We start from the raw sequence: 25,869 nt of genomic DNA, 5'->3' as shown, positions 1-25,869 counted from the left end.
TGCTTTCAGAACATAAATTCAATGGGCATTTTAGGAATAAATTAAAAACAAATATGAAATAGCATAGATTTGGATTCAACTATTTGGCAATTAAAGTAATAAGATGAGCCTTGCATGCTGCTGAAACTCCAACTGTCCTGATTTCATAAAAAACTGAAAGTATGGGAAATCTTCAATGAGCTTACTTAACTTTTGAAGACCGACTTCAGTGTAAAGCCTGAAAAGTTTTCGGAATCAGATTGTAATGAAAGAATACGCATTTTTAAGCCGTACTGCCTGGTGTCCTTTGCCACACTTTTCAAAATATGCTGTTCACAAATCAAATTCTGCATATACCTGTCAGTACAGCTAAAAAAAAATCAGTGCCTAATGTGTATTTTAAAAACTACTTATGCTAAATTATTTCCAAAAAGGTGCACAAGATGAGCTCACAGATGTGAAGCAATAGTTATATCAGACACCACTTTTGTGAAGGATTTCTTTTCACTCTTTATTAACTTCCAATGTTCTTTTTAGCTAATTTATCTTTAATTTTTCTGACTCCATTTGGAAGACAACGATAGTCAAAGCTTTTGACATGTTGAAAGCTGGTTAAGATAGGAGCCATGGATTAGTTATCTGTTGAATACTTTTTATGTGACACCTGACATAGCTAATGTTTCAAAGCCAACACGAGTGAATCTGCAGATGCTGGAAATAAATAAAAACACAAAATGCTGACAGAACTCAGCAGGCCAGACAGCATCTGTGGGAGGAGGTAGTGACGACATTTTGGGCCGAAACCCTTCATCAGGAGTTACTGATGAAGGGTTTCGGCCCAAAACGTCATCACTTCCTCCTCCCACAGATGCTGTCTGGCCTGCTGAGTTCTGTCAGCATTTTGTGTTTTTATTTTTTAGCTAATGTTTCAAGTGCCCAAATATGCTACATGTACATTTTTCTGACTAATTCAGCAGATCTCATAAAATATACTCAATGGAACTGAATGTTATGGCTGTGTTGCCGAATTTTGTTGCCTGTCTTGATCTGCCTGTAAAACCTTCCCCTTTAGCACCAGTACCACCATTCACCTTAATCCTCTTTATATTCCCTATCTGCCCCTCTGTTCTCAAATGCAAATGACAGAAATGCCAACAGTTCCTTTCCTTAGCAGATTACTGAGTGCTTCCAGCAAATTAATTGTGGCTCCAAATTTCACTATCTGCAGTATCTGAACATAAATAAATAAGGTAGAAGGCTTACCCCACTCAGATCAGAATCAGAATCAGGTTTATTATCACCGGCATGTGCTGTGAAATCTGTTAACTTAGCAGCAGCAATTCAATGCAATACATTATAGAAGAGAAAAATAATAAGGAAATTGCAGTACACATATATTGACTAGATTAAACATCGTGCAAAAAAAATAATTTATACTAAAAAAAGTGAGGTTGTGTTCATGGGTTCAATGACCATTCAGGAATCGAATGGCAGAGGAGAAGAAGCTGTCCTGAATTGTTGAGTGTGTGCCTTTGGGCTTCTGTACCTCCTACCTGATGGCAATAGTGAGAAAGGGGCATACTCTGGGTGCTGGAGGTCCTTAATAATGGACACTGCCTTTCTAAGACACCACTCCTTGAAGATGTCCTGGGTGGAGCTGACTAGATTTACAACCCTCTCCAACTTCTTTCACCCTGTGCAGTAGCCTGTCAGAATGCTCTCCACAGTACATCTATAGAAGCTATTGAGTGTTTTTTTTTGACATACCAAATCTCTTCAACTCAACTTGTTGCAAAGATGCTCAATTAAAATATAGAGTTAACCATTTTTTTTAGGCTTTGCAAGGGTTAAAATGACAAATGGAAATGTGTGCACTGACAATGAAGAAAAGCAGCAGCACCAGGGGAAGGAAATTAAATCTGACTTCTGAATGCTGGATCTAGTTATGAGGTGTGAAATTAAAACTAGTCAGCTGTCTGAAGCTAATGAACTGTCTGCCAAAGAGCACAAACACCAAAAGCCAATGTCAACTTTATTAGGATTGCAGTCAAATGTTTGTGAAAACACAATGCTAATCAGCTAGAGAGAATCAGGGATATTGTTAAATATCTATTAGCATACAAACAATATCACATTACTTGCACAGCTCCACGCTATTTAAACAACTAATGACGATGTATTTTCTCCTCACATTAACTCAATGATACTGAACATGTCCTACTTTGGATCTCAATACTATTTATTAAAATTAGATTTCAGGCATTTTCTTTGATACTGTTCATAGCTGATAGTTAGAAATGTGAAAGAGGACTCTAACATCTTATGTAAAAATCTAAATATCTTGAGTACTCTATCTGACCACAGACTGCGAATTGATAACAAACCCCATTTTGTGAAGTGAAAAGCAACAAGAAAGATAAGGAAAGCAAATACAATGTACGGAAAATGGAGCTTTTTAAAGATGTTTTGAAGCAAGCTTTACATTTTAAAACTGCTGATTTTGTTGAGACATATAAGATAGTGAAGAGGCTTTAAAATGTATGTAGTGAGAGGACGTTTCCTTAAATCTGCTACTGGGGATAATTGATTCATGATAAAGTGATGGCTATTTAAGGAAAGGATAAGGAAATCTCTGCTTAAGTGAGCTCTGGGAGTTGATTTAGATTTTGGATGCAGCACAGTCAGTCAGTGGGCGAAAAGGCCTGATCCTTTGATGACACCATGACTCCATGAAATGAAGGATTATGGGTAGGAAGTGGGAAAGCACGTGAGGGATGATAAAAACAAAGCAAATCTGGTGGAGGAACCCAACAGGTCAAGCAACATCTATTGGGAAAGTAAATATTGATGTTTCAGGTTGAAACTCTACTCGCCAGACTGAAATGCACAAAGACAAAGATGTCAAAAAGGCTAGGGTGTCAAAAGCTGCCAACAAATCCTCTTCTGCACTGTGCATATACCCACACCCAGCAGCATGCAGTGATCCAGAAAAAGAGAGTAGATTTTTTAGAGACACACGATCTGCAGATGTTAGAATCTGAAGTAACACAAGAGGCTCTGGAGGAACCAAAGGGTCAGGCAACATCAATGGTGCAAAATTGATAACAGATATTTTGGATCCAGACCTTCTCAACCATCCATTTCGTCCTGTAGATACTGCCTGACCTACTGATCAGAGCTGTAAATTCAGCTCTCTTTTTCTTGACTCTTGCCAAGCTGAAAATTAAGATATTCCATAATCTTACAGGTGAGTACTGGTACACACTGAGTCCAATTGAGGGAAAAAAAATCCTAACAAGAGAAAATTTGCAGATGCTGGAAATCCAGAGCAAAACACACAGTGCTGGAGGAACTCAGCATCTATGGAAAAGAGTAAACAATCAGTGTTTCAGGCTCAAATGGACAAGTCAGCCATGATGGAATGACGAAGCAGACTTGATGGGCCAAATAAACAATTCCGCACCTTATGGTCTTCAAGTCTAAAATCAAAAATTCAGATTTTTGCAAAGACAAGAGGGAGGAACACCGGGGGAGGTGATGGACCGATGAGGTGATGGACCGATAAGGAGACAAGGTAAGAGAGGGAAATGGAAATGGTGAATGGTGAAGCGGGATGGGGGAGCACCGGAATTTCAAAAAAATTGATGTTGGAGGCTCCTGCAACCTGAGTGTGGCCTCTTCGCAGCAGCAGAGGAGGCCATGGACTGACATGTTGAGAAAAAAACTTGTAATGAAATTTTGACAGTTGCACTCTCTGGTTGTGGTAGCTATGTAATCTCTGGAAGGTTTGGTCACTCAGAACTCTTCAGAAACAGTTCATCACACTAAACAAACAAAATTGAAATGCATGATTTCTTCAACCTTTGTGGATGACCCAATTCTTTTTAGATCAGGTTTTTACCACTGGCGCCATCTTGTGGTAGTAAATCAATTATTACACCAAGTACTTTTAAGTCAATGTAGCCAGAGATACAATGAGTAAGTAGGTCACTAATAAACTACTGCAATGCTGAAAGAGAACCCAAGCAGAATGTGGCATTGGATGAATTTACTTAAAGTAGTGGCAGGACCTTGAGATAGAAAAATGCAGCACTTACATTACTGCCCACAGCCAATCTTCCCCATTCAAATCAATGGGATAATTTTTTAAGGCTCAAATCTGATCAGGCATTGGTTCAAATTGACACATTCCACAGTGTTGTTCTGGGGAATGCCTACCAGGTTGGACTGACTGCTTGGACTCCTCTGAGTGTGGGACTAATTCTCAGACCACAGCCAGGAAATTGCAGATGGATGCCACAGTAGCGCAGCAGTTAGTGCAACGTTATTGCAGCTCAGTGTATCAGAAGCCAGAGTTCAATTCCAGTATCATCTCTAAGTAGTTTGTACATTCTCCCTGTGGACTGCATGGGTTTTCTCTGAGCACTCCAGTTTCCTCCCTCAGTCCAAAGACGTAATGGGTGGGTTCATTGGTCATTGTAAATCGTCCCTGGATTAGGTTAGTGTTAAATTGGCATTGTTGGGAGCTGCTGGGTCAGGATGGCTCTAAGTGCCAGAAAGGTCTATTCCTTGCTGGATTGACAAATAAAGAAAGAACATATACAAGTGGGAATCGCAAACCTAAAGGCACTTGAATGGAAACATGCTGGGAATTCTGCACAGACTAATTTCATTTACTTGCAAGAAGGGGGCCATTATTTTGTAGAGAATTAGTGAAATATGTATTCTAACCAAGAAAGCAACCAAATTATGGAAACGCTTTTTGGAATGGAAGTGGCGGATCAACAACAACTTACAAAACTAATTAATTACAGCCATCACAGTTAACTACCATCTCAATACATCAGTGTGCACCACACAAGACCTCAACAAATACTTCAGGTTTCTGTGTTGTCCAGGTCAATATTGATCCAACAAATTGCGTCTGTAAAACAGATCATCTAGTGTTTATTGCTTTGCTGTTTGTTGAGTGCAAATTCTATCTTCTTCTCTATCTCACACCAAAATCTCTCTTTGAAAGCACTTCGGAGGCTGGATACCACGAAGGGTATTAAACGTCCTACAGTAACGCAGCTCTTTTTTAAAAATCTTTTTATTATTGTTATTAATATCAACAAAATACAATTGATACATAGATAATGAGATTACAAACATACACATTTCAACTGCACATGAAAGAATACATAAGCAATGATTACAGTATAAATGAGTATTCCCAAATCATGGACGATACAATATATAAATAAACAAGGCAAATCTAGGTATATCATAATATATAATAAAAAAAGCAGAAAAAAAGAAAAAGAAAACAATTATGCAAAAAAATTACGCAGCTCTTAATATTTGGAAAAAATGTGTACCGTTCACATATTCAAAGTAACATTCAAAATGTTTGCTTCTGGAATATAGTGCATCGGGAAATAAAATGGTTAAGAAGGCGTATGGTGTGTTGGCCTTCATCAACCATGGGGTTGAGTTCAAGAGCTGTGAGGCAATGTTCCAGCTATACAAGACCTTAGTTAGACCCCTCTTAGAATACTATGTTCAGTTCTGGTCAGCTCATTACAGGAAGGATGTGGATTCTATTGAGAGAATGCAGAGGAGACTTACAAGAATGTTATCCGGTTTGGAGAGCATGCCTTATGAGAATAGTTTGAGTGAACTTGTCCATTTCTTCTTGGAGCAACAGAGGATGAGAGATGACCTGATAGAGTTGTATAAGCTGATAAGAGGCATTGATTGTGTGGATAGGCAGAGGCTTTTTCCCAGGGCTGAAACGGCTAACACAGGGGGGCATAGTTTTAAGGTGCTTGGAAGTAGGTACAAGGGGGATATCAGAGGTAAGTTTTTCACACAGAGAGTAGTGGGTGCGTGGAGTACACTGCCAGTGGCAGTGATAGAGATGGATACAGTAGGATCTTTTAAGAGACCCTTAGATAGGTACATGGAGCTCAGAAAAACAGAGAGCTCTACAGTAGGGAAATTCTAGGCACCTTCTAGAGTAGGTCACATGGTCAGCACAACATTGTGGGCCGAAAGGCCTGCAATGTTCTGTAGATTTTCTATATTCTATGTACTTGTATTAGTGTATCAAAGGCCTTGAAAAATGACCTGAAAGATGTAAGTTCCGAAGTTTCTGCAAAATTTAAGTAATTCTGAAGTCAAAAGAGCATCAGAAATAGTGATCATGAAACTACTAAGCTTGTCATAATACAAAGTAAACTTAAGTTTATTGCTTATTATTAGAGAAGAAAATCTGCTATTCTTCTCCAGTTTGGCTCATTTGTGACTCCATACCAAGAGAATTTGGTTGCCATAAAAATGGCTGTTGAGTGGCTAAGGAAGTTCAAGACACCACACACTTCTGAAAAATTGAAAAGGAGGAACACTATTTTATACTTAATTATAAGGTGCTTATATTATTACTTACTCTGAAGGAGAACAATGATGAGACTAGATTCGTAAGTATTCATCTTTGTTGTGGGAAAGTTCTTTAAAATCAATTTCTTCCTTTGCTTGTATTGCCCCACGTTTCAGTGGATATTATATTTACAGAAAATTGTAAGGGAGTTTTCCTGTTGTGCATATGTGTTCAAGGACTGTAACAGTCAAGAAAGAAAATGTCATTCCACTGTCTACATTCAAAAAGGTCAGAAAGTCTGCCTCTCAGGAATGCAAAAGCAAATGCCTTTTCTGAATTATAGCATCTTTCAATAAAAAGCAAATGAGTGGCTAAAATCCCCCACTGCAAAACATTTAAAGTAATGACATTGCGACAGATGAAACACACTGCAAAACGCCAAAAGGAACAACTTAAAGTAAGCCTAGCCTTTCAATAATGTTGCTGCACGGTCAAAGGATTAAGTCAATTTTTCAAAATTAACATTGTCACAAATATCCATTACTCTGTTTACTGGGCTAATGTAGTCAGTGATCCACTCCAAAAACAACTAAAGGCTGAGATGACTCAGGTGAAATGATATGACCCATTGCTATGACCCGTCTCCTCAACCTGAACTTCAAATGGGTGCGGACAGGGAAGAATAAATTGGAATAGCTTGTGGTCACTGTTGGATGGCATTTAAATAACAGGTGTTTGGCAAAGATAGGGTGAGATAATGTGTGGGGATTGTAATTTATTGTATTTCACTTAGGGGCTACTATATGAGTTTGTGTGCATTGTTACAAATAATTTCATTTTTAATGCCTGCAATGAATGCTTTCATAAAAAAAATGCATGTGCAATAAAGCTCCTCCGGGAGATTAATGAAAAACGTAATTCATCAGAGACAGAGGCTTTGTCTGTTTCATCTCTATCGTCCATCTTTTATAGTTTGCCTTTATTTTACTTCTGAAGGTTTTTCTTTCAAGACAAGTGATATTTCGAAAATAGTGTTAGTCATGGCTCATTGGCAACATTTCTGCCTCTGGGTCAGAAGCTTGCTGGTTTCAGTTTCTGTTCGAGAATTTTGAGCTCAAAAATATAGGCTAACGTGCCGATTCAATAAGAAATAAGTCTTACTCTGGTGGAATGATATTTAATTCTATTAAATATGAGGTGATGTCCTTTTGGAGGATGATCAAGGGTAATGTCCTACATAATGAATGGCAGAGTCCAGGAAATCAGGGGCTGACGAGAGTTTGGAATCAGAGGAAGGCAAGGCCACTGAAGGTTTGTCTGGCTGGGGTGAATTACAGAGATAGAGAAGAGCAAGTCCTTTGAGGGATTAGAACAAAAAGATGAAAACTTTAAATTTGAGCCATTGCTGGACATTTAAGGACAATTAAATTACTTGATGGGAATTCCTCTTTTGTTTTAATCTTAGAATTTGGATTTGTTGTTATCTGGGAAAACACTGTTTTTGATCATCTTCCGTGTGGTTATTTGGCAAAGTTACTGCACAACACACAACTAAACTATTGCAAAAGTATGAATTGACTTGCTGTTCAAATTTGTACTGCAACCTAGCAATCAAATAAAATCTTGTAAAGCATATCGCTCAACTGCATTTTTCAAAGGTCTTTATTGATTGACGATTGTATGAGCTGTAACTTACACAAAATCTTATCTTCCAGCTTGGCTGTATGCATCCGTAGTGACTGAATGAGTACTGAATCATCTGTGAGTACTCACTATATTCAATTAACCAGGATGATCCGAAAATGCCACACAGACAATTCTACCAAGGCTGTTTCTCAGGTCCTCACTATTTTACTATCTGACCTGCTTGCTACCATTGAACACTGGGAGGGGGGTTTTGGGCCCAATGAAACAGTCTCTCAACACTTCACAGATGCATTGTTTACGGTAGAAACAAAAGTGGCATTCATTCCTTGAAAGAGAATGTATTGAAATGTTTGTACAGTTTGTACAGTAAATGTAGAGGGAGACATGTCCCCATAATACATAATGAATAAATTATGAATAAACTTTATTTTTCTGAAGAAAAAGGTTAACTGTACGATTTTCCAAGCTCTGGCAGTGATCTAACTAGATACTAATTTGCACAGCTCCTTGACATCCAGAATAAAAAGGGCCGCAACATTTAACCAAGCCAATTACCGTCCTATCAGCCTACATTTTTAATGCACACAGTTTTCATTTTAGGTTTCCACAATTCGTGATTCTTTCCTTGAAGTACGCATCACTAATTAATTTATTCATTGGGTTTAATAACAAAGTATGATGAATATTTATCACTGCATTAAATACTATGGGGGAATATTTGATGTGCTTCAGGCATGCTGCAAATCAAATTGGTGATATTAGTAAAATGCTAAATTAGCGAGTAAAAATGTATGTTTCTATGATGCATTGATATGGCTAGCATCAGAAGGCTTCAGGGTTCTGGCCAGTTGAGCTTCATAAGAATTACTAGTTTTTTTCAAAATACATGACTTGCTTTCTCATGTTTTTACATTCCTGCTGTCTGGTAGTAGTTCAGGCACCAAGTGTTTCCCCAAAGGAAGATCTGAGCACATGAATGATCTGCTCCCAGGTTGCTATTGTATGTCACCTAGCAACCAGCCTTAAATTGACACTGTTAGGTCTAGCAATGGACTGCCAACTCATCTTCTTGGTAGCAATTGTGACACAGCGTAGGAAGGTGATTCTCAGTCCTGTGGTAGAGTGATAGCAAATATGCTAATGTTGTCTGTTATAATGTAATGCCATCATCAAAAGCATAACACAAGTGCATCTGGCAGATGTTAATTTTCACTAAAGAGCTAGCTGCGTGCTCTAAAGTCCTTTGTCTCTTACAGTTTACATGATGTGACACACAACAGCTCTGCAATAGTTATGAACGATAACACTGGATGATTCCCTCAAAAGCAAATCAAAATAAAAAGTTGCAGTGTTTTCTCCAAAATGTGGGCATCATTGACAAGACTGGCATTTATTGACAATGACAGCATATTTCTCCCTATAATCAATATGGTCAACCAGATGATTTTTTTCTCCTGTGAAAATCCGGCAGTGTCATGGACATTATTACTGACTTTGATTTTATTTTTATTTGCCAACTGCAGTGATGGGATTTAAATCCATGACTCTAGCCCTTGAGTCCAAGTAACTGAATCATGGATCCCATTATAAAACAAATACAGTGAATAACAGTGACAGATTAAGTAATGTTTATGGTCAAAGGGACTTACTGTCCTTGTGTATGTGTCTGTGAAAGCTAGGTGTTTGTTGCAAATACTTAGGAATGCAAAAGGTTTATCAATCTTCATTACAAGATGGTTTGAGTACAGTAGTAAAGATTTCTTACTGCAATTATACAGGGCTTTACAGAAGTTGTATGCTGGAATATTATGTAGCTTTGGTCTCCTTACTCAAGCAAGGATGTATTTGCCATTGACAGTGTGCAGGGATGATCTACCAAACGAGAACTAGGTATGATGGGCTTGACATATGAGGAAATATTGACCAGGTGAGGCATTTATTTTTTCTAATTTTTAAAAATAAAAGGAGATACAATGTCCCAGATTTCTTACAGGTTTCAATAAGTTGCTGGTTGCCAGGGAAAATGGAGGAGTTTAGAACAAGTGGGTCAAATAAGGAGTATGTAATCAGTAATAGCTTTAGGAGAAAGGTTAGCATAACACTTTGTAATGCAAGCTGTAAGATCAAGGTTCATTTCCCACATTATCTAAAAGGAGTTTGGACATTCTCCTTGGGTTTCCTTTGGGTGCTCCCAGTGCTCCCACATTCCAAAGACATACAAGTTAGTGTCAATAAATTATGGCCATGTTAACTTAACACTGGAAGCATGGTAACACTTCTGGGTTCTCATAGCACATCTCGAATTGTGTTGGTCATTGAAACAAACAATACATTTCACTGTATGTTTTGATGTAAATATGACAAATAAAACTTATCTTTAAAAAAGTAAATAAATCTTTCTCCAGAGGATGGTGAAACATTGGAATTCTCCAACCCCAGAGAGTCTTGGTCATTCAGTTCTTTGAAAACGGGGATCAATAGCTTTGTAGAGAATTGAAGGACAGAATAGCAGTGCAGGAAAATACAACTTTCAAAGATAAGCCATGACTTTGATGTATGGTGGAAGAGGTGAAAATGCCTTCTCCTGTTCACATTTGTTCCCATGTTCCTCTAGAAACTTCTTAAGGACTAAAGAAAGAATCAATGAACTGAGTACACTGTCTAGATACCCAAGAAATCCTGGATAATCAAATGCAAAGTTCCAAAGGAATAGCAACCGAATACAAACTAATTGCTTGCATACATCACAAAATTAGGTTCTCATTTAAACGTTTTAATTGTCAATACTGGAAGCCAAGCAGAAAGCATTTTTGACAGAGCTGTCAATATCAGGCTATGGAAATTGAGCCAATCTGTATAAATCAATACACACCTTTTTCCAAAGAGATAAGCATTGAACCGAAGAGAAAAATTCACATTGTTTTGTGAAAATCAAAATAACATTAAGATTGGATAGCTTATAATTTTAATTACTACCCACAGATCATTCCCATCATTTCTCAAATTTCTTAATCAGAATGGATGAAGACAACTTTAAACATTGATAGGAACTCCACAGTTAACATTCAGCAAGTGAAATATTCTATACAGCAGCTTATAATTTCCTGAAGAGCACTGAAATACAGAAATTGTACGGCAGATCACGTAATAAAGACCACATGCTGACACACTAAACGGGAAATAAAAAAAGTATTGAGAAGAACATTTGGCAAGAGAGACATTAGATTAGCCATAACTTGAATAATCGATAGTATTTAGATGTACTAACATATTCAAGCACTGCAAATAACCCAACTATCCTGCTCCTTGGTACTGATACTGCAACAACCCCCGTTTATACACAAAGATTGTGATGGTGTCGCATCTCTTTTATTACACAAATGAATGGAATCCTTATTCTCAATCGGAGCACACACTAGCTTTCACATCAAACAGTTTCATGTTCTTGGAATATGGTTCTTGACATGAATGGTGTAATAATGACAAATGCCCAGCATTCTTCAAGCACTTAATATTGGTCCCTTTTCTCAAAGTCCTGGCCAATACTCTCTGAAACAGCCCGGCAAACTAATCAGTTGTACCATAACCATGGTGTCAAACAGCTACTTCCCTTTGGTTATTGGACCAACATTTTTACTACCTCAGTATAGCAACACTATAACTCCTTTGACTGTCTTGCACGACAATGGATGTTTCTAGTTGTAATGTGTTCTTTCTTGTGTAGCTTTTGCATAATTTTTGTTTTTTTCCTTGCAAATGCTGTGTCTCTAATACTATTTGCCTGTGACGATGCTGTCAATAAGTTATTCATTGCATCTGTGAAGATAGGACCTATGAGTATGTCAATAAACCCAAATTGACTTTTATTGATTTATTTTTATCTATTGAAATACAACCTGGAGAAGACCCCACTGGCCCTTCAAGCCATGCCACCCAGCAATCCCCCAAGTTAATGCTCACTTAACATGACAAATTACAATTACCAAGTAACCTACCAGCTGGTACATCTTTGGAACGTGGGTGGAAACCGGAGCACCCGAAGTAAAGGACGTACAAACTCCTTACAGGCAGCAGCAGGAAACAAACCCAGGTCACTGGTAACGTAATCATTGTGCTAACCACTACGCTACTGTGCCACCCCACATCTCAGTTGAAAACTGAGAAAAGATATAATTGGTCTGCCCTGGCTTCAGATGCATAATAACCTTATGTGAATGTTTACCAAATTTATTAAGGAAATCTGTCATCTATCTTTGTTGTTGGGTCTAAACTCAAGAAGTCCAACTCAAATCCCAGGCACTATATTACAGCCTATAAAAAGCATTCACTACCCCACTCCCACTACCGCCTTTGAAAATGTTCATGGTTTATTGTTTTACAACATTGACATAGTGGATTTAATTTGGCTTTATTGACACTGATGAATAGAAAAGACTCATGTATCAAAGTGAAAACAAATTTCTCCAAATTGGTCTAAATTTATTACAATTATTAAACACAAAACAATTGATTGCATAATTGCTCACCTCTTTCAAGACAGTCTTTAGCAGATGCACCTTCAGCAGCAATTCCAGCCTCGAGTCTGTGTAGATCATTCTCTGTCAGCCATGCACATCTGGACACTGCAATTTTCCCCTCATTCTTCTTTAGAAAACTGCTCAAGCTCTGTCAGGGATCATGAGTGAACAGCTCTTTTCAAGTCCAGCTATAAATTCTCAATTGGATTGAAGTCTGGACTCTGACTTGGCCACTCCAGGACATTAACTTTGTTGTTTTTAAGCCATTACTGTGTAGTTTTGGCTTTAAGCTTGGGGTCATTGTCTTGCTGGAAAACTAATTTCTCCCAAGTCGCAGTTCTCTTGCAGACAGCATCAGGTTTTCCTAAAGAATTCCCCTGAATTTTGCTGCATTCATTTACCCTTTATTTTCACAGACCTTCAAGAGCCTGCCACAGAGATGAATCCCCACAGCATGATGCAGTCATCACCAGGCTTCACGGTAGGGATGGTGAGTTTTAAATCATGTGCAGTGTTTGGCTTACACAAAAACATAGCGTTTAGTCTAATGGTCAAAAAGCTCAATTTTGGTTTAATCAGACCATAGAAGCTTTTTCTAGCTGACTTCAGTCTCCCACATGCCCTCTGGCAAACTCTAGCTGAGATTTCACGTCTTTTTTTTCCACAGAGGCTTTCTCTTTGCCTCTCTCCCATAAAGCTGTGACTGATGAAGCATCCAGGTAACACTCATTATATGTGCAGTCTCTCCCATCTCAGCCACTGTAGCTTGTAACTCCTCCAGAGTTGTCATAAGTCTCTCGGTGTCCTCTCTCTCTAGTCCTCTTCTTCCATGCTCACTCTATTATTGAGGAAGGCCTTCTCTAGGCAGATTTACAGCTGTGCCATATTATTTCCATTTCTTTATGACTGACTGAACTGTACTCCAAGGGATATTCAAAGACTTGGGAATTTTTTTATATCCATCTCCTGACTTGTGCTTTTCAAGAACCTTTTTGCGACAATGCTTGCAGTGTTCTTTTGTCTTCATGGTGTAGGTTTTGCCAGGATACTGACTCACCAGCAGCTGGACCTTCCAGATACAGGTGCATTCTTATTACAATGAATTGAAACACTTTGTCTGCACACAGGTGATCTCCATTTAACTAACTTTGTGACTTCTAAAACCAATTGGCTGTATCAGTGATGATGCATTATATTAAATGGGGTGAATACTGATGTAATCATTTTTTTTATATTTGTAATTAATTGAGATCACTTTGTAAAGATCTGTTTTCACTTTGACACAAAAGATTCTTTATCTGTTGATCAGTGTCAAAAAAAGGCCAAAGTAAATCCACTGTGATTCAATATTGTAAAACAATAAAACATGAAAACTTCCAAGAGGGATGAATACTTATTATAGGGACTGTATGTTTACCCTCACACATGAGCCAAACAATCCCGAACTGCAGGAAGTTTTGACTCTAACATAATTTGACCAGTAAATAATCCAACAGCAGTGAAGTAGAAAAAGAGCTAAATGGTGTTAAGGAATATTAAACCAGAGTCCTGGATAAGTACAGCACAGCAACAGGCCCTTTGGCCTATCTAGTCTATACCAAACCATTTAAATTGTCTCCTCCCTTCAATCTGCGCAGGGCCCTTAGCCCTTCATACCCCCATCATTCATGTACCTATTGAAAATTCTCTTAAACGTATGTACTACTTCCACTGGCAGCTCATTCCACACTCTCATGACTGTCTGAGTGAAGAAGTTTCCCCCCATGTTCCCCTTAAACTTTTCATCTTTCACTCTTAACCCATAACCTCTAGTTGAAGTCCCACCCAGCCTCTGTGGAAAAAGTCTAGACTGCAGGAAGATTTGCTGGGAACATCATAGTGAATCCTGGTACTTTCAGTGGAACAGGCATACGCTGTTTCAGATTACATTTTAAACCTGCCTCCTTCCCATTCACTCAGTGAATAACAAGGGTGTTTAACTTATGATTATTTTATGACAGTGGCTTTATATACAATAACACAAGTGAAAACAACTCCCAAATTCCTGGAGTGAAGTATCTGTTGACTTTCTTTGGTGCTAGGCTGAAGTTGAAGAGAAGCTAGCTTTCAGAGTTAGGTATTATTGTGCAAAATGCAGCAGATATTCTTGTAATTATTACAGAGGTAAGTTATGTTTGAATATATTAATTTGCAGTAAAACTGCTTGACAGTTCACAATGTAGAATTGCCCATTATTTGCAAATGTTTCAAATTATAAGCAGCAGTAGAAGGAACATTTAGAAACTGTTCTATTGAAAACCAATCAAAACGTGTTTAGATCTAGTATATATAGGTTATGTCACATCTCAGAAGATGCTGAATAGTGGTTTAAAGTGATTAACTGCTCCTTTACTTTTTTCTTCAGAATATATGTAACTTTTGTCTCTTCAAATTATCCACATACATGTCTACTTCTTGCATTGAAGTCAGGTCGTCACTTTTATTGCCATTTCAACCATAACTGCTGGTACAGTACACAGTAAAAATGAAACGACGTTTTTCAGGACCATGGTTTACATGACACAGTACAAAAACTAGACTGAACTACGTAAAAAAAAACACAGAGAAAGCTACACTATACTACAGACCTACACTGGACTGCATGAAATGCACAAAAACAGTGCAGGCATTACAATAAATAATAAACAGGACAGTAGGGCAAGGTGTCAGTCCAGGCTCTGAGTACTGAAGAGTCTGATTGCTTGGGGGAAGAAACTGTTAGATAGTCTGGTCGTGAGAGCCTGAATGCTTCGGAGCCTTTTCCCAGATGGCAAGACGGAGAAGAGATTGTATGAGAGGTGCATGAGGACCTTCAGAATGCTGTTTCCTTTGCGGATGCAGCGTGTAGTGTAAATGTCCGTGATGGCGGGAAGAGAGACCCCGATGATCTCAGCTGACCTCACTATCCGCTGCAGGGTTCTTGTGATCCGAGATGGTGCAATTTGTGAACCAGGCAGTGATGCAGCCGCTCAGGATGCTCTCAAAACAACCCCTGTAGAATGTGATGAGGATGGGGGGTGGGAGATAGACTTTCCTCAGCCTTCGCAGAAAATAGAGACACTTCTGGGTTTTCTTTGCTATGGAGCTGGTTTTGAGGGACCAGGTGAGATTCTCCGTCAGGTGAACACCAAGAAATTTGATGTTCTTAACGATCTCGACTGAGGAGCCGTCGATGTTCAGTGGGGAGTTGTCGCTCCGTGCCCTCCTGAAGTCAACAGCCATCTCTTTTGTTTTGTTCACATTCAGAGACAGGTTGTTGGCTCTGCACCAGTCCGTTAGCTGCTGCACCTCCTCTCTGTAAGTTGACTTGTCGTTCTTGCTGATGAGACCCACCACAGTTGTGTCATCGGCGAACTTGATGATGTGGTTCGAGCTGTGTGTTGCAGCAGTCGTGGGTCAGCAGAGTGAACAGCAGTGGACCCAGCAACCCTGGGGAGCCCCCATGCTCAGTGTGATGGTGTTGGAGATGCTGCTCCCGATCTGGACTGACTGAGGTCTCCCAGTCAGGAAGTCTAGGATCCAGTTGCAGAGGGAGGTGTTCAGGCCCAGTAGGCTCAGCTTTCCAAGCAGTTTCAGAGGGATGATTGTGTTGAATGCTGAACTGAAGTCTATGAACAGCATCCGAACGTACAGTTTACTGAACAGCTGAACATGACCACCCCCTCTGCATGAGGTTCTGAACATTGTTAACAATTCTTCCAATAAAGGCCCAATATGATCTTGTTTCTTTTCTATGTACTCTGCTTTTGTTAGTATAAGCAAAGATGTAAATCTTTCAGAAATCCTGCAAACTTTCAAGTGAAACTCACTGAGATGATGAGGTTGATTTATGTACATACAAGCACAGAACAAACCTTTCAGCCCACTATGTCTGTGCAGATTATCAGTACCCATCCCCTTTACCAGCACTTGACCGAGGAATGGGGGAATAGAGCAAGGGAGGAAAAGATAGGCATCAGGAAGGGAGGGAGGATCGAGCAATGAGAAAAGTTAGAAGAAAGAAAGCGGGAAAGAAGTGAGGGAAGGAGAGAAAAAGAGGGAGTGGGTGACAGTAAAGTCTAGGCTGAATTTATATCGTACCTCATGTCTCCAAGTGTTTTACAAGTAAATATTTCTGAATTTTAGTCATTGTTATACTGTTAAAACATGGCACCAAGTTAGACAAAACAGGTTCTTATTCACACACAGCGATAGTGGGCAGATCAGCTATTTTATGAGTATAATTGATTGAAGGGTAAACTTTGGCCAGATCACTTCTGAAAATTCCAGCATCCTTTTCCAAAGCAGTATCATGATATGGTTTGCATCCTTTTGAGAGAGCAGTCAGGGCCTCCTGGAACATCTCACCCAAAGGACTCCCTCAGTGGTTCACTCGGAGTTTAAACCAATAACTGCATGCATTGCACATAGAAGAATGAGAGTAAGTCATCTATAAATTCATCAATGACACCACTGTGGTTGGCAGAAACTCCAGAGGTGATCAGGCAGCATGCAGGAATGACATAGATCAGCTGGTTGAGTGGAGTTACAAGAACTTCATACTCAGCATCATCAAGACTAAAGGATTGATAGTGGACTTCAGGAAGGATCATGTTTCTATCATTGGGGAAGAGGTACGGGAGTTTGAAGACCACATCTAACATTTTAGGAAACACAAAGTACACTGCTGATGTTGTGGTCAAATCAGCACGTATAAACACGCTGGAGTAACTCAGCAGGTCGGGCAGCATCTGTTGAAACGAGCCGTCAACGCTTCAGGCTGAGACCAATGAAGGGTCTTGACGAAGGGTCTTGGCCCAAAACGATGAGGGCTCGTTTCAATGGATGCTGCCTGACCTGCTGAGTTCCTCCAGCTTGTTTGTACATGTTAATATTTTAGGAGCAGCTTCTTCCCTTCAACCATCAGATTTCTGAATGGCCCATGAACACTACTTTGCTATTCATCTTTTGTACTTTTCATTCAGTTTTGTAACTGAGAACAATATTTATGTACGGCTGTGGCAAAACAACAAATTTCACCTGATTCTGGTAGACAGTGAGCAGCCATTGCTATCATAATGTCACATGGCCAACTATTTTCTATTAACATAAACCTACTTCCGCCATTCATAGACGTTACCCTCTTGCATGTCCCCAAACAATGTCTATTGTCAGGATATAGTGAAAACTAATGACTGAGTTAAAGACTCAGAGAGAAGACCCAGGTTCAAACCTCAGCGTGGCATAATATTTGCTGGCCGTTTCCCCTGTGATGCAGAATATATTTACGATCCATTTTAAGATCTGTTGGTAATGATTTGAGTCTCAAAAGTGAGGCGACCTAGATACAATTAGCACCTGAGGTGAGATATATATGGCACACCCCGCAGACTTTCACGCCATATGTGGTTTATGCCTTAATAAAAATAAAACTAGTTTGTTAAATAATTAGATCAAATTGATCTGATATACAGGTGCTAACATTTAGTTTAATAGACAATGTTATCACTGTGATTTGTTTTCACTTTACGGCTGGTCTGAGTGAATCCAATTAGTTTAATGATTTTTGTGTGCTCTGAAACCTGCCGGACCATAACCACCTTAACAAAATAAATTCAGAAGTAGAAAACTAAAGAGTGCATTCTCCCCTAATAATTAACGTAATAAACAGAAGGCAATGTTTTCTGCCTTGTTCATTCATCCAGCTAGTTGATCCCCAGAGACATGAAGACAATGTTTTTACCATTAACCAAGTACCCCTGTAACACAACTTGCAGCAATGACATCTGAATTGGTATTACTGGGGTTCCTTGTTATCTCACTGTCATCTGAGTTAGACAAACCTGCATTCAATCATCATTTGAGCTCCAAAATGTCAAGCTGACCATTTCTGTGCAGTTCTAGGAGAATACTGAACTGCCAAAGGCAGTACCTTTCAGAAGAAATGTTAATCTGCTCTCTGTCCTGTTTGAGAGACATAAAATTTCCCAAGGTGGAATAGAAACAGGAATAAGCCACGATGCTCTGACAACACAAAAGTTTGCAGATGCTGCAATCCGGAGCAACAATGCACTGGAGGAACCCAACGTTTCAAGCAGTACCTGTGGGAGTAAAGTAATTGTCGATGTTTCGGGTCAAACCCCTGCATCAGAACTGACGTAAGAGACTGCAAATGCAAAAAAAACACACAGTGCTGGAGGAATTTAGCAGGTCAGGGAGCATTGTGAAGGCAGAGGATGACTGAAAGATCAAGGCAAGACCTTGTACCCAGACTGAATGTGGAGAGGGAAGAGAGCCAGTATTCAGGGGTGAGGGAGTGGAGCAAAAGGGTGTGAGACAAGGCCTGTGGATGATAGGTGGAACAGGTGAGGAGAGCAATGATGGGCAGAAGAACACCAGCTGGGGGATGGGGGAAGAGGGAAGGAATGTACACAGATTCAAGATATAAGATTGCTTAAAGTAATTATCTGGGCACAAGTGTAAGGAGAAACATTACTCTGGATTTGATTGTAAGATAGATAGATAGGCAAATACTTTACTGTTCCCAAAAGGAAATTATAGTGCCAGAGCAGCATTACAAGTGCACAAATATACAAATATTAGAAGAGAAGTAAGAAAGAATACAAAAAATAAGTTACCTTAAATATAAGATTTCCATGTCATAGATTACTATATTTAAAGATCTCCAAGTTCCTGATAAGGTGGCAGTGCAAGAATTACAGTAATATTATACAGTAATGGATTCACACTGTCCACATAAGAAATGATGGTATTATTGCATAGTGTTGGGCATGTGTCTGCAATAGTAGGGTGTGGTAAACAGAGATTAATAACAGTTTAACAGGAGGGGGTCATCACTTCCCCAGCTATAGATTGACTCATTATAGATCTTAATGGCCAGGGGTAAGAATGTAGTGCTCTTTGGAGCAGCACAGTTGCCTTAGTCTAATACTAAAAGTGCTCCTCCATTCAACTAAGGAAGCATGCAGAGAGTGAGAAATATTGTCCAGAATTGCCAGGATTATCCGGAGGGGTCCTTTGGTCTATCACACCCTTCAGTATGTAGCACAAAAAAAAACCCCACAAAAGATAAAGAACACAATAACAAAAAAAAAACAGAAAATAAATATAAATACACAAGATAGCTTATATACCAAAGTGAGATGATAAGTGAAGAAAACAAATAAATATAGTTTCTGGAATCTGACGAGAAAGTGAAAACATATCAGGGAGAAACAATAGGCATATGAATTCAGGTGGAGCAAGGCATCGGTGTCTCATTCAGTTAATTGTGTGTGTGATGGGAAGATGGAACCAGATGGGTGAGGACAAAAGACCCAGTGGGTTGTGAAACCTACTGCACCATTAAATAAGCACATGATTGTCCTTATTGTAATTCCAACTTCCCAATCATTCCAAACAGCTTTGAACCTTTTCCTCAACAAGAGTCTATTTGTTTTGCCTTAAAAATATTCATCGATTCTGCTCCCACCATGATCTGAAGAAGAGTCTTGAAGACTGAAGAGCCTCCAAGAGGAATAACGTCACCTTATCTCCATTTTCAATGTATGACCACATATTTCTATCAGTGATGCAGAATTCAAAATTCACCCTCTAAAGTAAACAACCTCTTCAGAATCAAAATCAGGTTTATTATCACCGGCAGGTGACGTGAAATTTGTTAACTTGTCAGCAGCGGTTCAATGCAATACATAATACAGAAGAGGAAAAAAATAAAATAATAAATAAATAAATTACAGTATACATATACTGAACAGATTAAAAATTATGCAAAAAACAGAAATAACATATATTAAAAAAGTGAGGTGATGTTCATGGTTTTAATGGCCATTTAGGAATCAGATGGCTGAGGGGAAGAAGCTGTTCCTGAATCACTGAGTGAGTGCCTTCAGGTTTCTGTACCTCCTACCTGATGGTCACAGTGAGAAAAGGGTGATAGGCAAGTTGCAGTGGATCCTGGTCCTCACTGAGGCAAGAGTTCAGCCTGGTCATGACCAACTTCTCAAAGCACCTCATCACTGTAGATGTGAGTGTTACCAGTCGATAGTCATTAAGGCAGCTTGAATTATTCTTCTTAGGCACTGGTATAACTGTTGGCTTCATAAAGCAAGTGGGAACTCATTCCTATAGCAGTGAGAGGTTGAAAATGGCCTTGAACACTCCAGGTACCAGGTACTCCATCGGGACCTTCTGCCTAGCAAGGGTACAACCTCTTAAAAGGCAGCCTAACATCAGCCTCTGATACAGAGATCACAGGGTCACTGATCATCATCATGTCATCAAAATCCCTCAGGATCATATATGGTTCAATCAAGTCTCCACTCCAAAATGCACAAGACCATACTTCAAGTTCCTATTCCTCGTTTTTTTCTGGTTTTGAAGAAGAATCATAATATGGAAGTAGGATTCATCCCAATATAGCCACAATCCGCTAATGGAATCAGAGTAGACTGATAAAAGGTTTGGTAAGGATGTGTTGGCCCAAAGGACATGTTTAGATGCTGTATGACTCAATGCATCTTGAGGAGGATATAATATGCTTTATCCAAGTTTATTTTCACCCTCAATCAATATTTTTATTTTAGACAAAATATTGCTACGTGGGAACGAACTTGCTGTGCATTCCAATACTCTAACGTACTTTGGAATGTTTTGAAAGGGAACAGAAATACACTGCAAAAAAGCAAGTCATTTATATTTTCATGAAACATGGGTCAGAAGTTAATGTGTCAAATTTCAGACTGTATACCCTTTCGGTTGTGGAGGGGGATTCAGTAGTTAACTTGAATATGAGGAATGTAATGATATTTAAATTGAAATGAAACCTCAAGATAGGAAATCAAAAAATGTCTAAAAATATAAAATTGTTACAATGCTGATTGGCTTTGATGATTGTTATTTTAAGAGTTATATTGTATGAAACTGAGCCCTCCCTGACCTTTGAGCAGCTGATTTTACACTAATCAAATTTTATCTTCTGCATATCCCACTACCACCCGCCTGCATTTTAGAGGAAATTTTCAGTGCTCAATTACCCTAGGGATGTGGGAAGTAGCTAGAGAACCCACATGGTCACAGAATTAACTTACAAAGTCAAAACAAACAGCACGTGAGGTCAGCACTGAACTGGATTCATTAGGTTGTGAGGGGCCAACTCTACCATCTTTGCCACAGTGAAGAAATAAAACACATTTGCTTCACACAAGCAAAAAAAAAATCAAGGTACAGACTGTCATCATCAAAATGAATAAAGGAACAGGCTCAATGGCCTGAATAACCTCCTCCTGCTCCTAGATTCTACTGCAAGGAAACAACATTTATACTTCAAGAGAAAGAGGACTTAATGTTGAACACATTCAGGTAAGTTTGGAGATATAATAGAGCAGGAGAAATTGGAGGTCCATCTTGTTATCGTCTCAATTCTTTTTCCAGTGGTAATTGGTTTATTGGTGCTGCATATACCAAGATATTGTGAAAAAACATTGTTTTGTGTGACGTTCAGAGAGAGCAACATAAACAAAAATGCATCAATTTAGTAGAAAATCGAAAGAAAAAATGCACAATATAGTATTACAGTTAAAGAAAAAGTGCAGTACAAGGAGCCATATAAAATGAATGGGTCTTGATGAGGTAGATTGAGAGAGCAAGAGCTAACTTTTATCATACAGGAGATCAGTTTAAGAGTCATAACTGAAAGAAGCCATCTTTAAACATGGTGATGTCTATTTTCAAGATATAAATCATCTACCCAATATAAGAATAACCGTAGTCCTTGATTATGCTGGCATATTCCCAAAGCAGGATGTGCAGTCAGTGTTCTTGTGGGGGAGGCTGAGGTCAATGGCAGCCTGCTGCACCAGAACTCATGGTGTACTGATATTTGAGGCAGCGGCAAGGATGAAATTATGTTTGGGTCACGTCCGCTTCAGCGGAGTTTCCATCTCTGCTGCCCAACTATCAACCAACCTTTCTTGTTTCTTGCATCTCTTCTACAGCCATCCTTAATTTTTGGAACCATGCATTTTTTTGATGTACCCCATCATTTTATTTGACGTTTATTTTGTCTCTCCCATATACCGTTCCCCTTGATCTCTCAAATCACTGCCCAATCCCCCACAATTTACCCATTCCTTTACATTTCTGAGTAACTGCTCTGCATAAATTAATTGTTGCATTGCAATAATGAGGAGCATCTGTGAATGCCCTCTGGGAGTCCTCAAGAGCTCAGAATTAGAAGTTGTTCCTTTATGTGTTGACCCAGAAGTTGCCCTGCATTAACTCTCCTTTGTGTGCAGCCTACAAACTTCAACAGCAAACGGATTAGCCTCCAGCTAGCCAGTTGTTGAAGTCATTGTTCATGATGGAGCTGAACAGATTTTTAACCAGATTAATGTTGTCCATGGTAAGAATAATTATGCATAAGACAGATGAGACTGCGGTGTAGATATATTTTCTGATGATGTTTTCTTCATTAGCGCTGTGGAGATGAAGAAAAATAAATCGTGCTCGTCTCTGTGATTTACTATTCACTGATGGCCGAGGTTTTAGAATGGTGCTGGAAGAGTGTGTGCATAACACTTACATTAATAGTGACTGTAAATCAGTTCAGTTCCTTAATACACGAGCTTTAGTGCCACATTTACCTTGCTATTATCATGAATATAGCAGTAACACTCAAATATATGTCTGCCTGCACATTCTGCCCAGTCTTCATCATATTCTAAAACTTCTCTGAAACCATTATGAGGATTGTTCCACTGCAGACAAAGTTTAGCAAGTGTTGCAGCACATCCATTGCACATAACTGTCCAATACCAAGCTCCAAGATACCTAATAAATGGAAATGTCATGCAGTCCAAAATTGATCACAGCTTCTTTGGTTCCTTTTGAATGCCCAAAATTCTTTCACCAAGAATGAAAAGCTGCAAGTACTGTTGTAATGTAGAGACGACAGCAGCTGTCAACATCAGAATCCCATGAACTGCTTGACAGTCCACTACCAGCTTCCAGTCTCCTTACATTTTAATTATCCATCCCATGAGTACCTCACTGTCTTGATTTCTTACATTGCTCCAAAGATGAATGCTCAAGAAATAGAATATCAACTTACAGCCCATGATGATCCTGTGATTTCAGTCTCTGAGGCTAATGTGCGAGCAGCCTACAGGTGATTGAACCCACAAAAAGCATTTCGCCCAGACGGGGTACCCGGCCAAGTACTAACAACCTGTTCTAAGTGGCTGGAGTGTTCACTGAGATCTTTAACCTCTTGCTTCAGCAGTATGAGGTACCAACCTGCTTCAACCATTACCAATTATACTGGTGCCTCAATGAATATTGTCCAGAAGCACTTACATCCACCGTGATGAAGTACTTTGAGAGGTTGGTAATGAAACACATCAACTCCTGCCTGAGAAGTGACATGCATCAGCTGCAATTTGAGTCCCAAAGCAGCAGGTCCACAGCAGCTTATTGGCTCTTCACTCAATCCTGGAACATCTAGACAGCAAAGATGAATACATCCAGATGCTCCTTATCGAAAACAGCTGAGCATTCAATATCATTGTTTCCTCAAAACTAATCAATGAGCTTCAGGACCTTGGCTTCAATACTTATTTGCGCAATTGGACCCACAATTTCCTTACTTGCAGACCCCAATTAGTTCAGATTGGCAAGAACATCTCCTCCATGATCTCCTTCAGCACAGGTGCACCACAAGGCTGTGTGCTTAGCCCCCTGCTCTACTTGTTTTACACAATTCCATATTCAAGCTTTCTGATGAAACCACTATCATAGGCCGAATCAAAGGTGGTGCCAAATCAGTATTTATGGAGGAGACTGAAAATCTGGCTGAGTGGTGCCATAACAACCTCTTATTCAGTGTAGGCAAGACCAAGGTACTGGTTATTGACTTCAGGACTAGGAAACTAGAGGTCTATGAGCCAGTCATTTTAAGAGGATCGGAGTTGGAGAGGGTCAGCAACTTTGAATTCCTCAGTGTTACCATTTCAGAGGGCCTGTGCTGGATGCAACACATGGGTGCAATTACGAAGAAGGCACAGCAGCACTTATACTTCCTTTGGAGTTTATGAAGATATGACATGACATTTAAAATTTTGAAAAACTTCTATGGTGGAGAGTATATTGACTGGCTGCATCACAGCTTGGTATGGAAACACCAATGCCCTTGTTTGGAAATTCCAACAAAAATTAGTAGATTTGGCCTAATCCATCACGGGTAAAGCCCTCCACACCATTGCACACATATACATAAAAGGAAGTCGCAGGAAAGCAGCATCCATCATCAGGGACCCCCACCACCCTGGACATACTACCCTCTCACTTCTGCCGTCAGGAAGGTGGTACTGCAACCTCAGGACTCACATCATCAGGTTCAAGACTACTACCCCTTAACCATCAGGCTCTTGAGTCAAAGGTGATATTTGCCACATCATTGTAAAGTTCCCTCAACTGTGGACTTACCTTTAAGCACTCTTCATCTCATGTTCTCAACATTTATTGCTTATTTATTTATTATTATTATTTCTTTCTTTTTGTATGTGCACAATTTCTTGTCTTTTGCACGGTGGTTGAACACCCAAGCAGGTGCGGTCTTTCACTGAATCTATTCTGGTTATTATTCTATTATGCATTTCTTGAGTATGTCTACAAGAAAATAAATTTCAGGGCTGCATTTGGTAACGTGTGTACTCTGACAATAAATTGACTTTGAACTTTGAAATTTAACTCACTGTGAATGAAAGATTCAATAGTGAATCGATATTTCAGAAATAGTCTTTCTAGCATATTTCATGTACTTCCAATGTTCACATTTCTTTTTCTCTTTTCCAATTTCAAATTTTGTCCTACATATTTCTTTTTCATTCACACTTTTTGCAAATCACCTTTGTCTCCCAGTGTCACACGTGTCATTCACTCTCACTCCGAATTATTCACTGCTCACTTCTTCAATAACTTAAAAAAAATTTAATCATTAACTTTACCCACTTCTGAAGGTAGGTCATCAAATTAAAATTTTTACCCTGCTCTTTCTCTAGAGATATGGCCTGACCTGCTGAGTGTTTCAAGCTCTCATCTGGCTTTATTTCAGATGTCCAGCAGCTGCAGATTTTTGTTCACATATTTCTGAAATGTGGTAATGCAGGAGACATTTCAGTTACTCTGCACTCACTAAGATTCGACAAGCAGCAATGTGACACAACAAATAAATTGTTTTAGTGTTGCAGGTTGAAGGGAAACTATTGACCAGATTACTGAGGAAAACAGCTGTCTCCCTTAATGACATGTAACCCGCTATTCCCATTT

At 39.2% G+C, this 25,869-nt stretch overlaps 1 protein-coding gene across 4 annotated transcripts in view; it reads right to left on the bottom strand.

Moving 5' to 3' along the window:
• ccser1 (coiled-coil serine-rich protein 1) overlaps window positions 1–25,869 on the bottom strand; it is a 1,385,167-nt gene that overhangs the window by 525,311 nt on the left and 833,987 nt on the right. The window contains exon 9 of one of the 4 annotated variants that reach the window (XM_059965413.1): window positions 6,338–6,578. The exons of the other annotated variants lie outside the window; for them this stretch is intronic. Coding sequence (XP_059821396.1) covers window positions 6,513–6,578 — 66 coding nt within the window. The 3' untranslated portion in view covers window positions 6,338–6,512. Of the gene's footprint in view, window positions 1–6,337; window positions 6,579–25,869 lie in introns of those variants that run through there. 4 annotated transcript variants of the gene reach the window in all.

The sequence above is a fragment of the Hypanus sabinus genome, chromosome 3 (assembly GCF_030144855.1).
Source record: "Hypanus sabinus isolate sHypSab1 chromosome 3, sHypSab1.hap1, whole genome shotgun sequence".
Taxonomy (NCBI): Eukaryota; Metazoa; Chordata; class Chondrichthyes; order Myliobatiformes; family Dasyatidae; genus Hypanus; species Hypanus sabinus.
The sequence above is the reverse complement of the archived record's forward strand: the minus strand, read 5'-3'. Positions and strand labels throughout refer to the sequence as shown.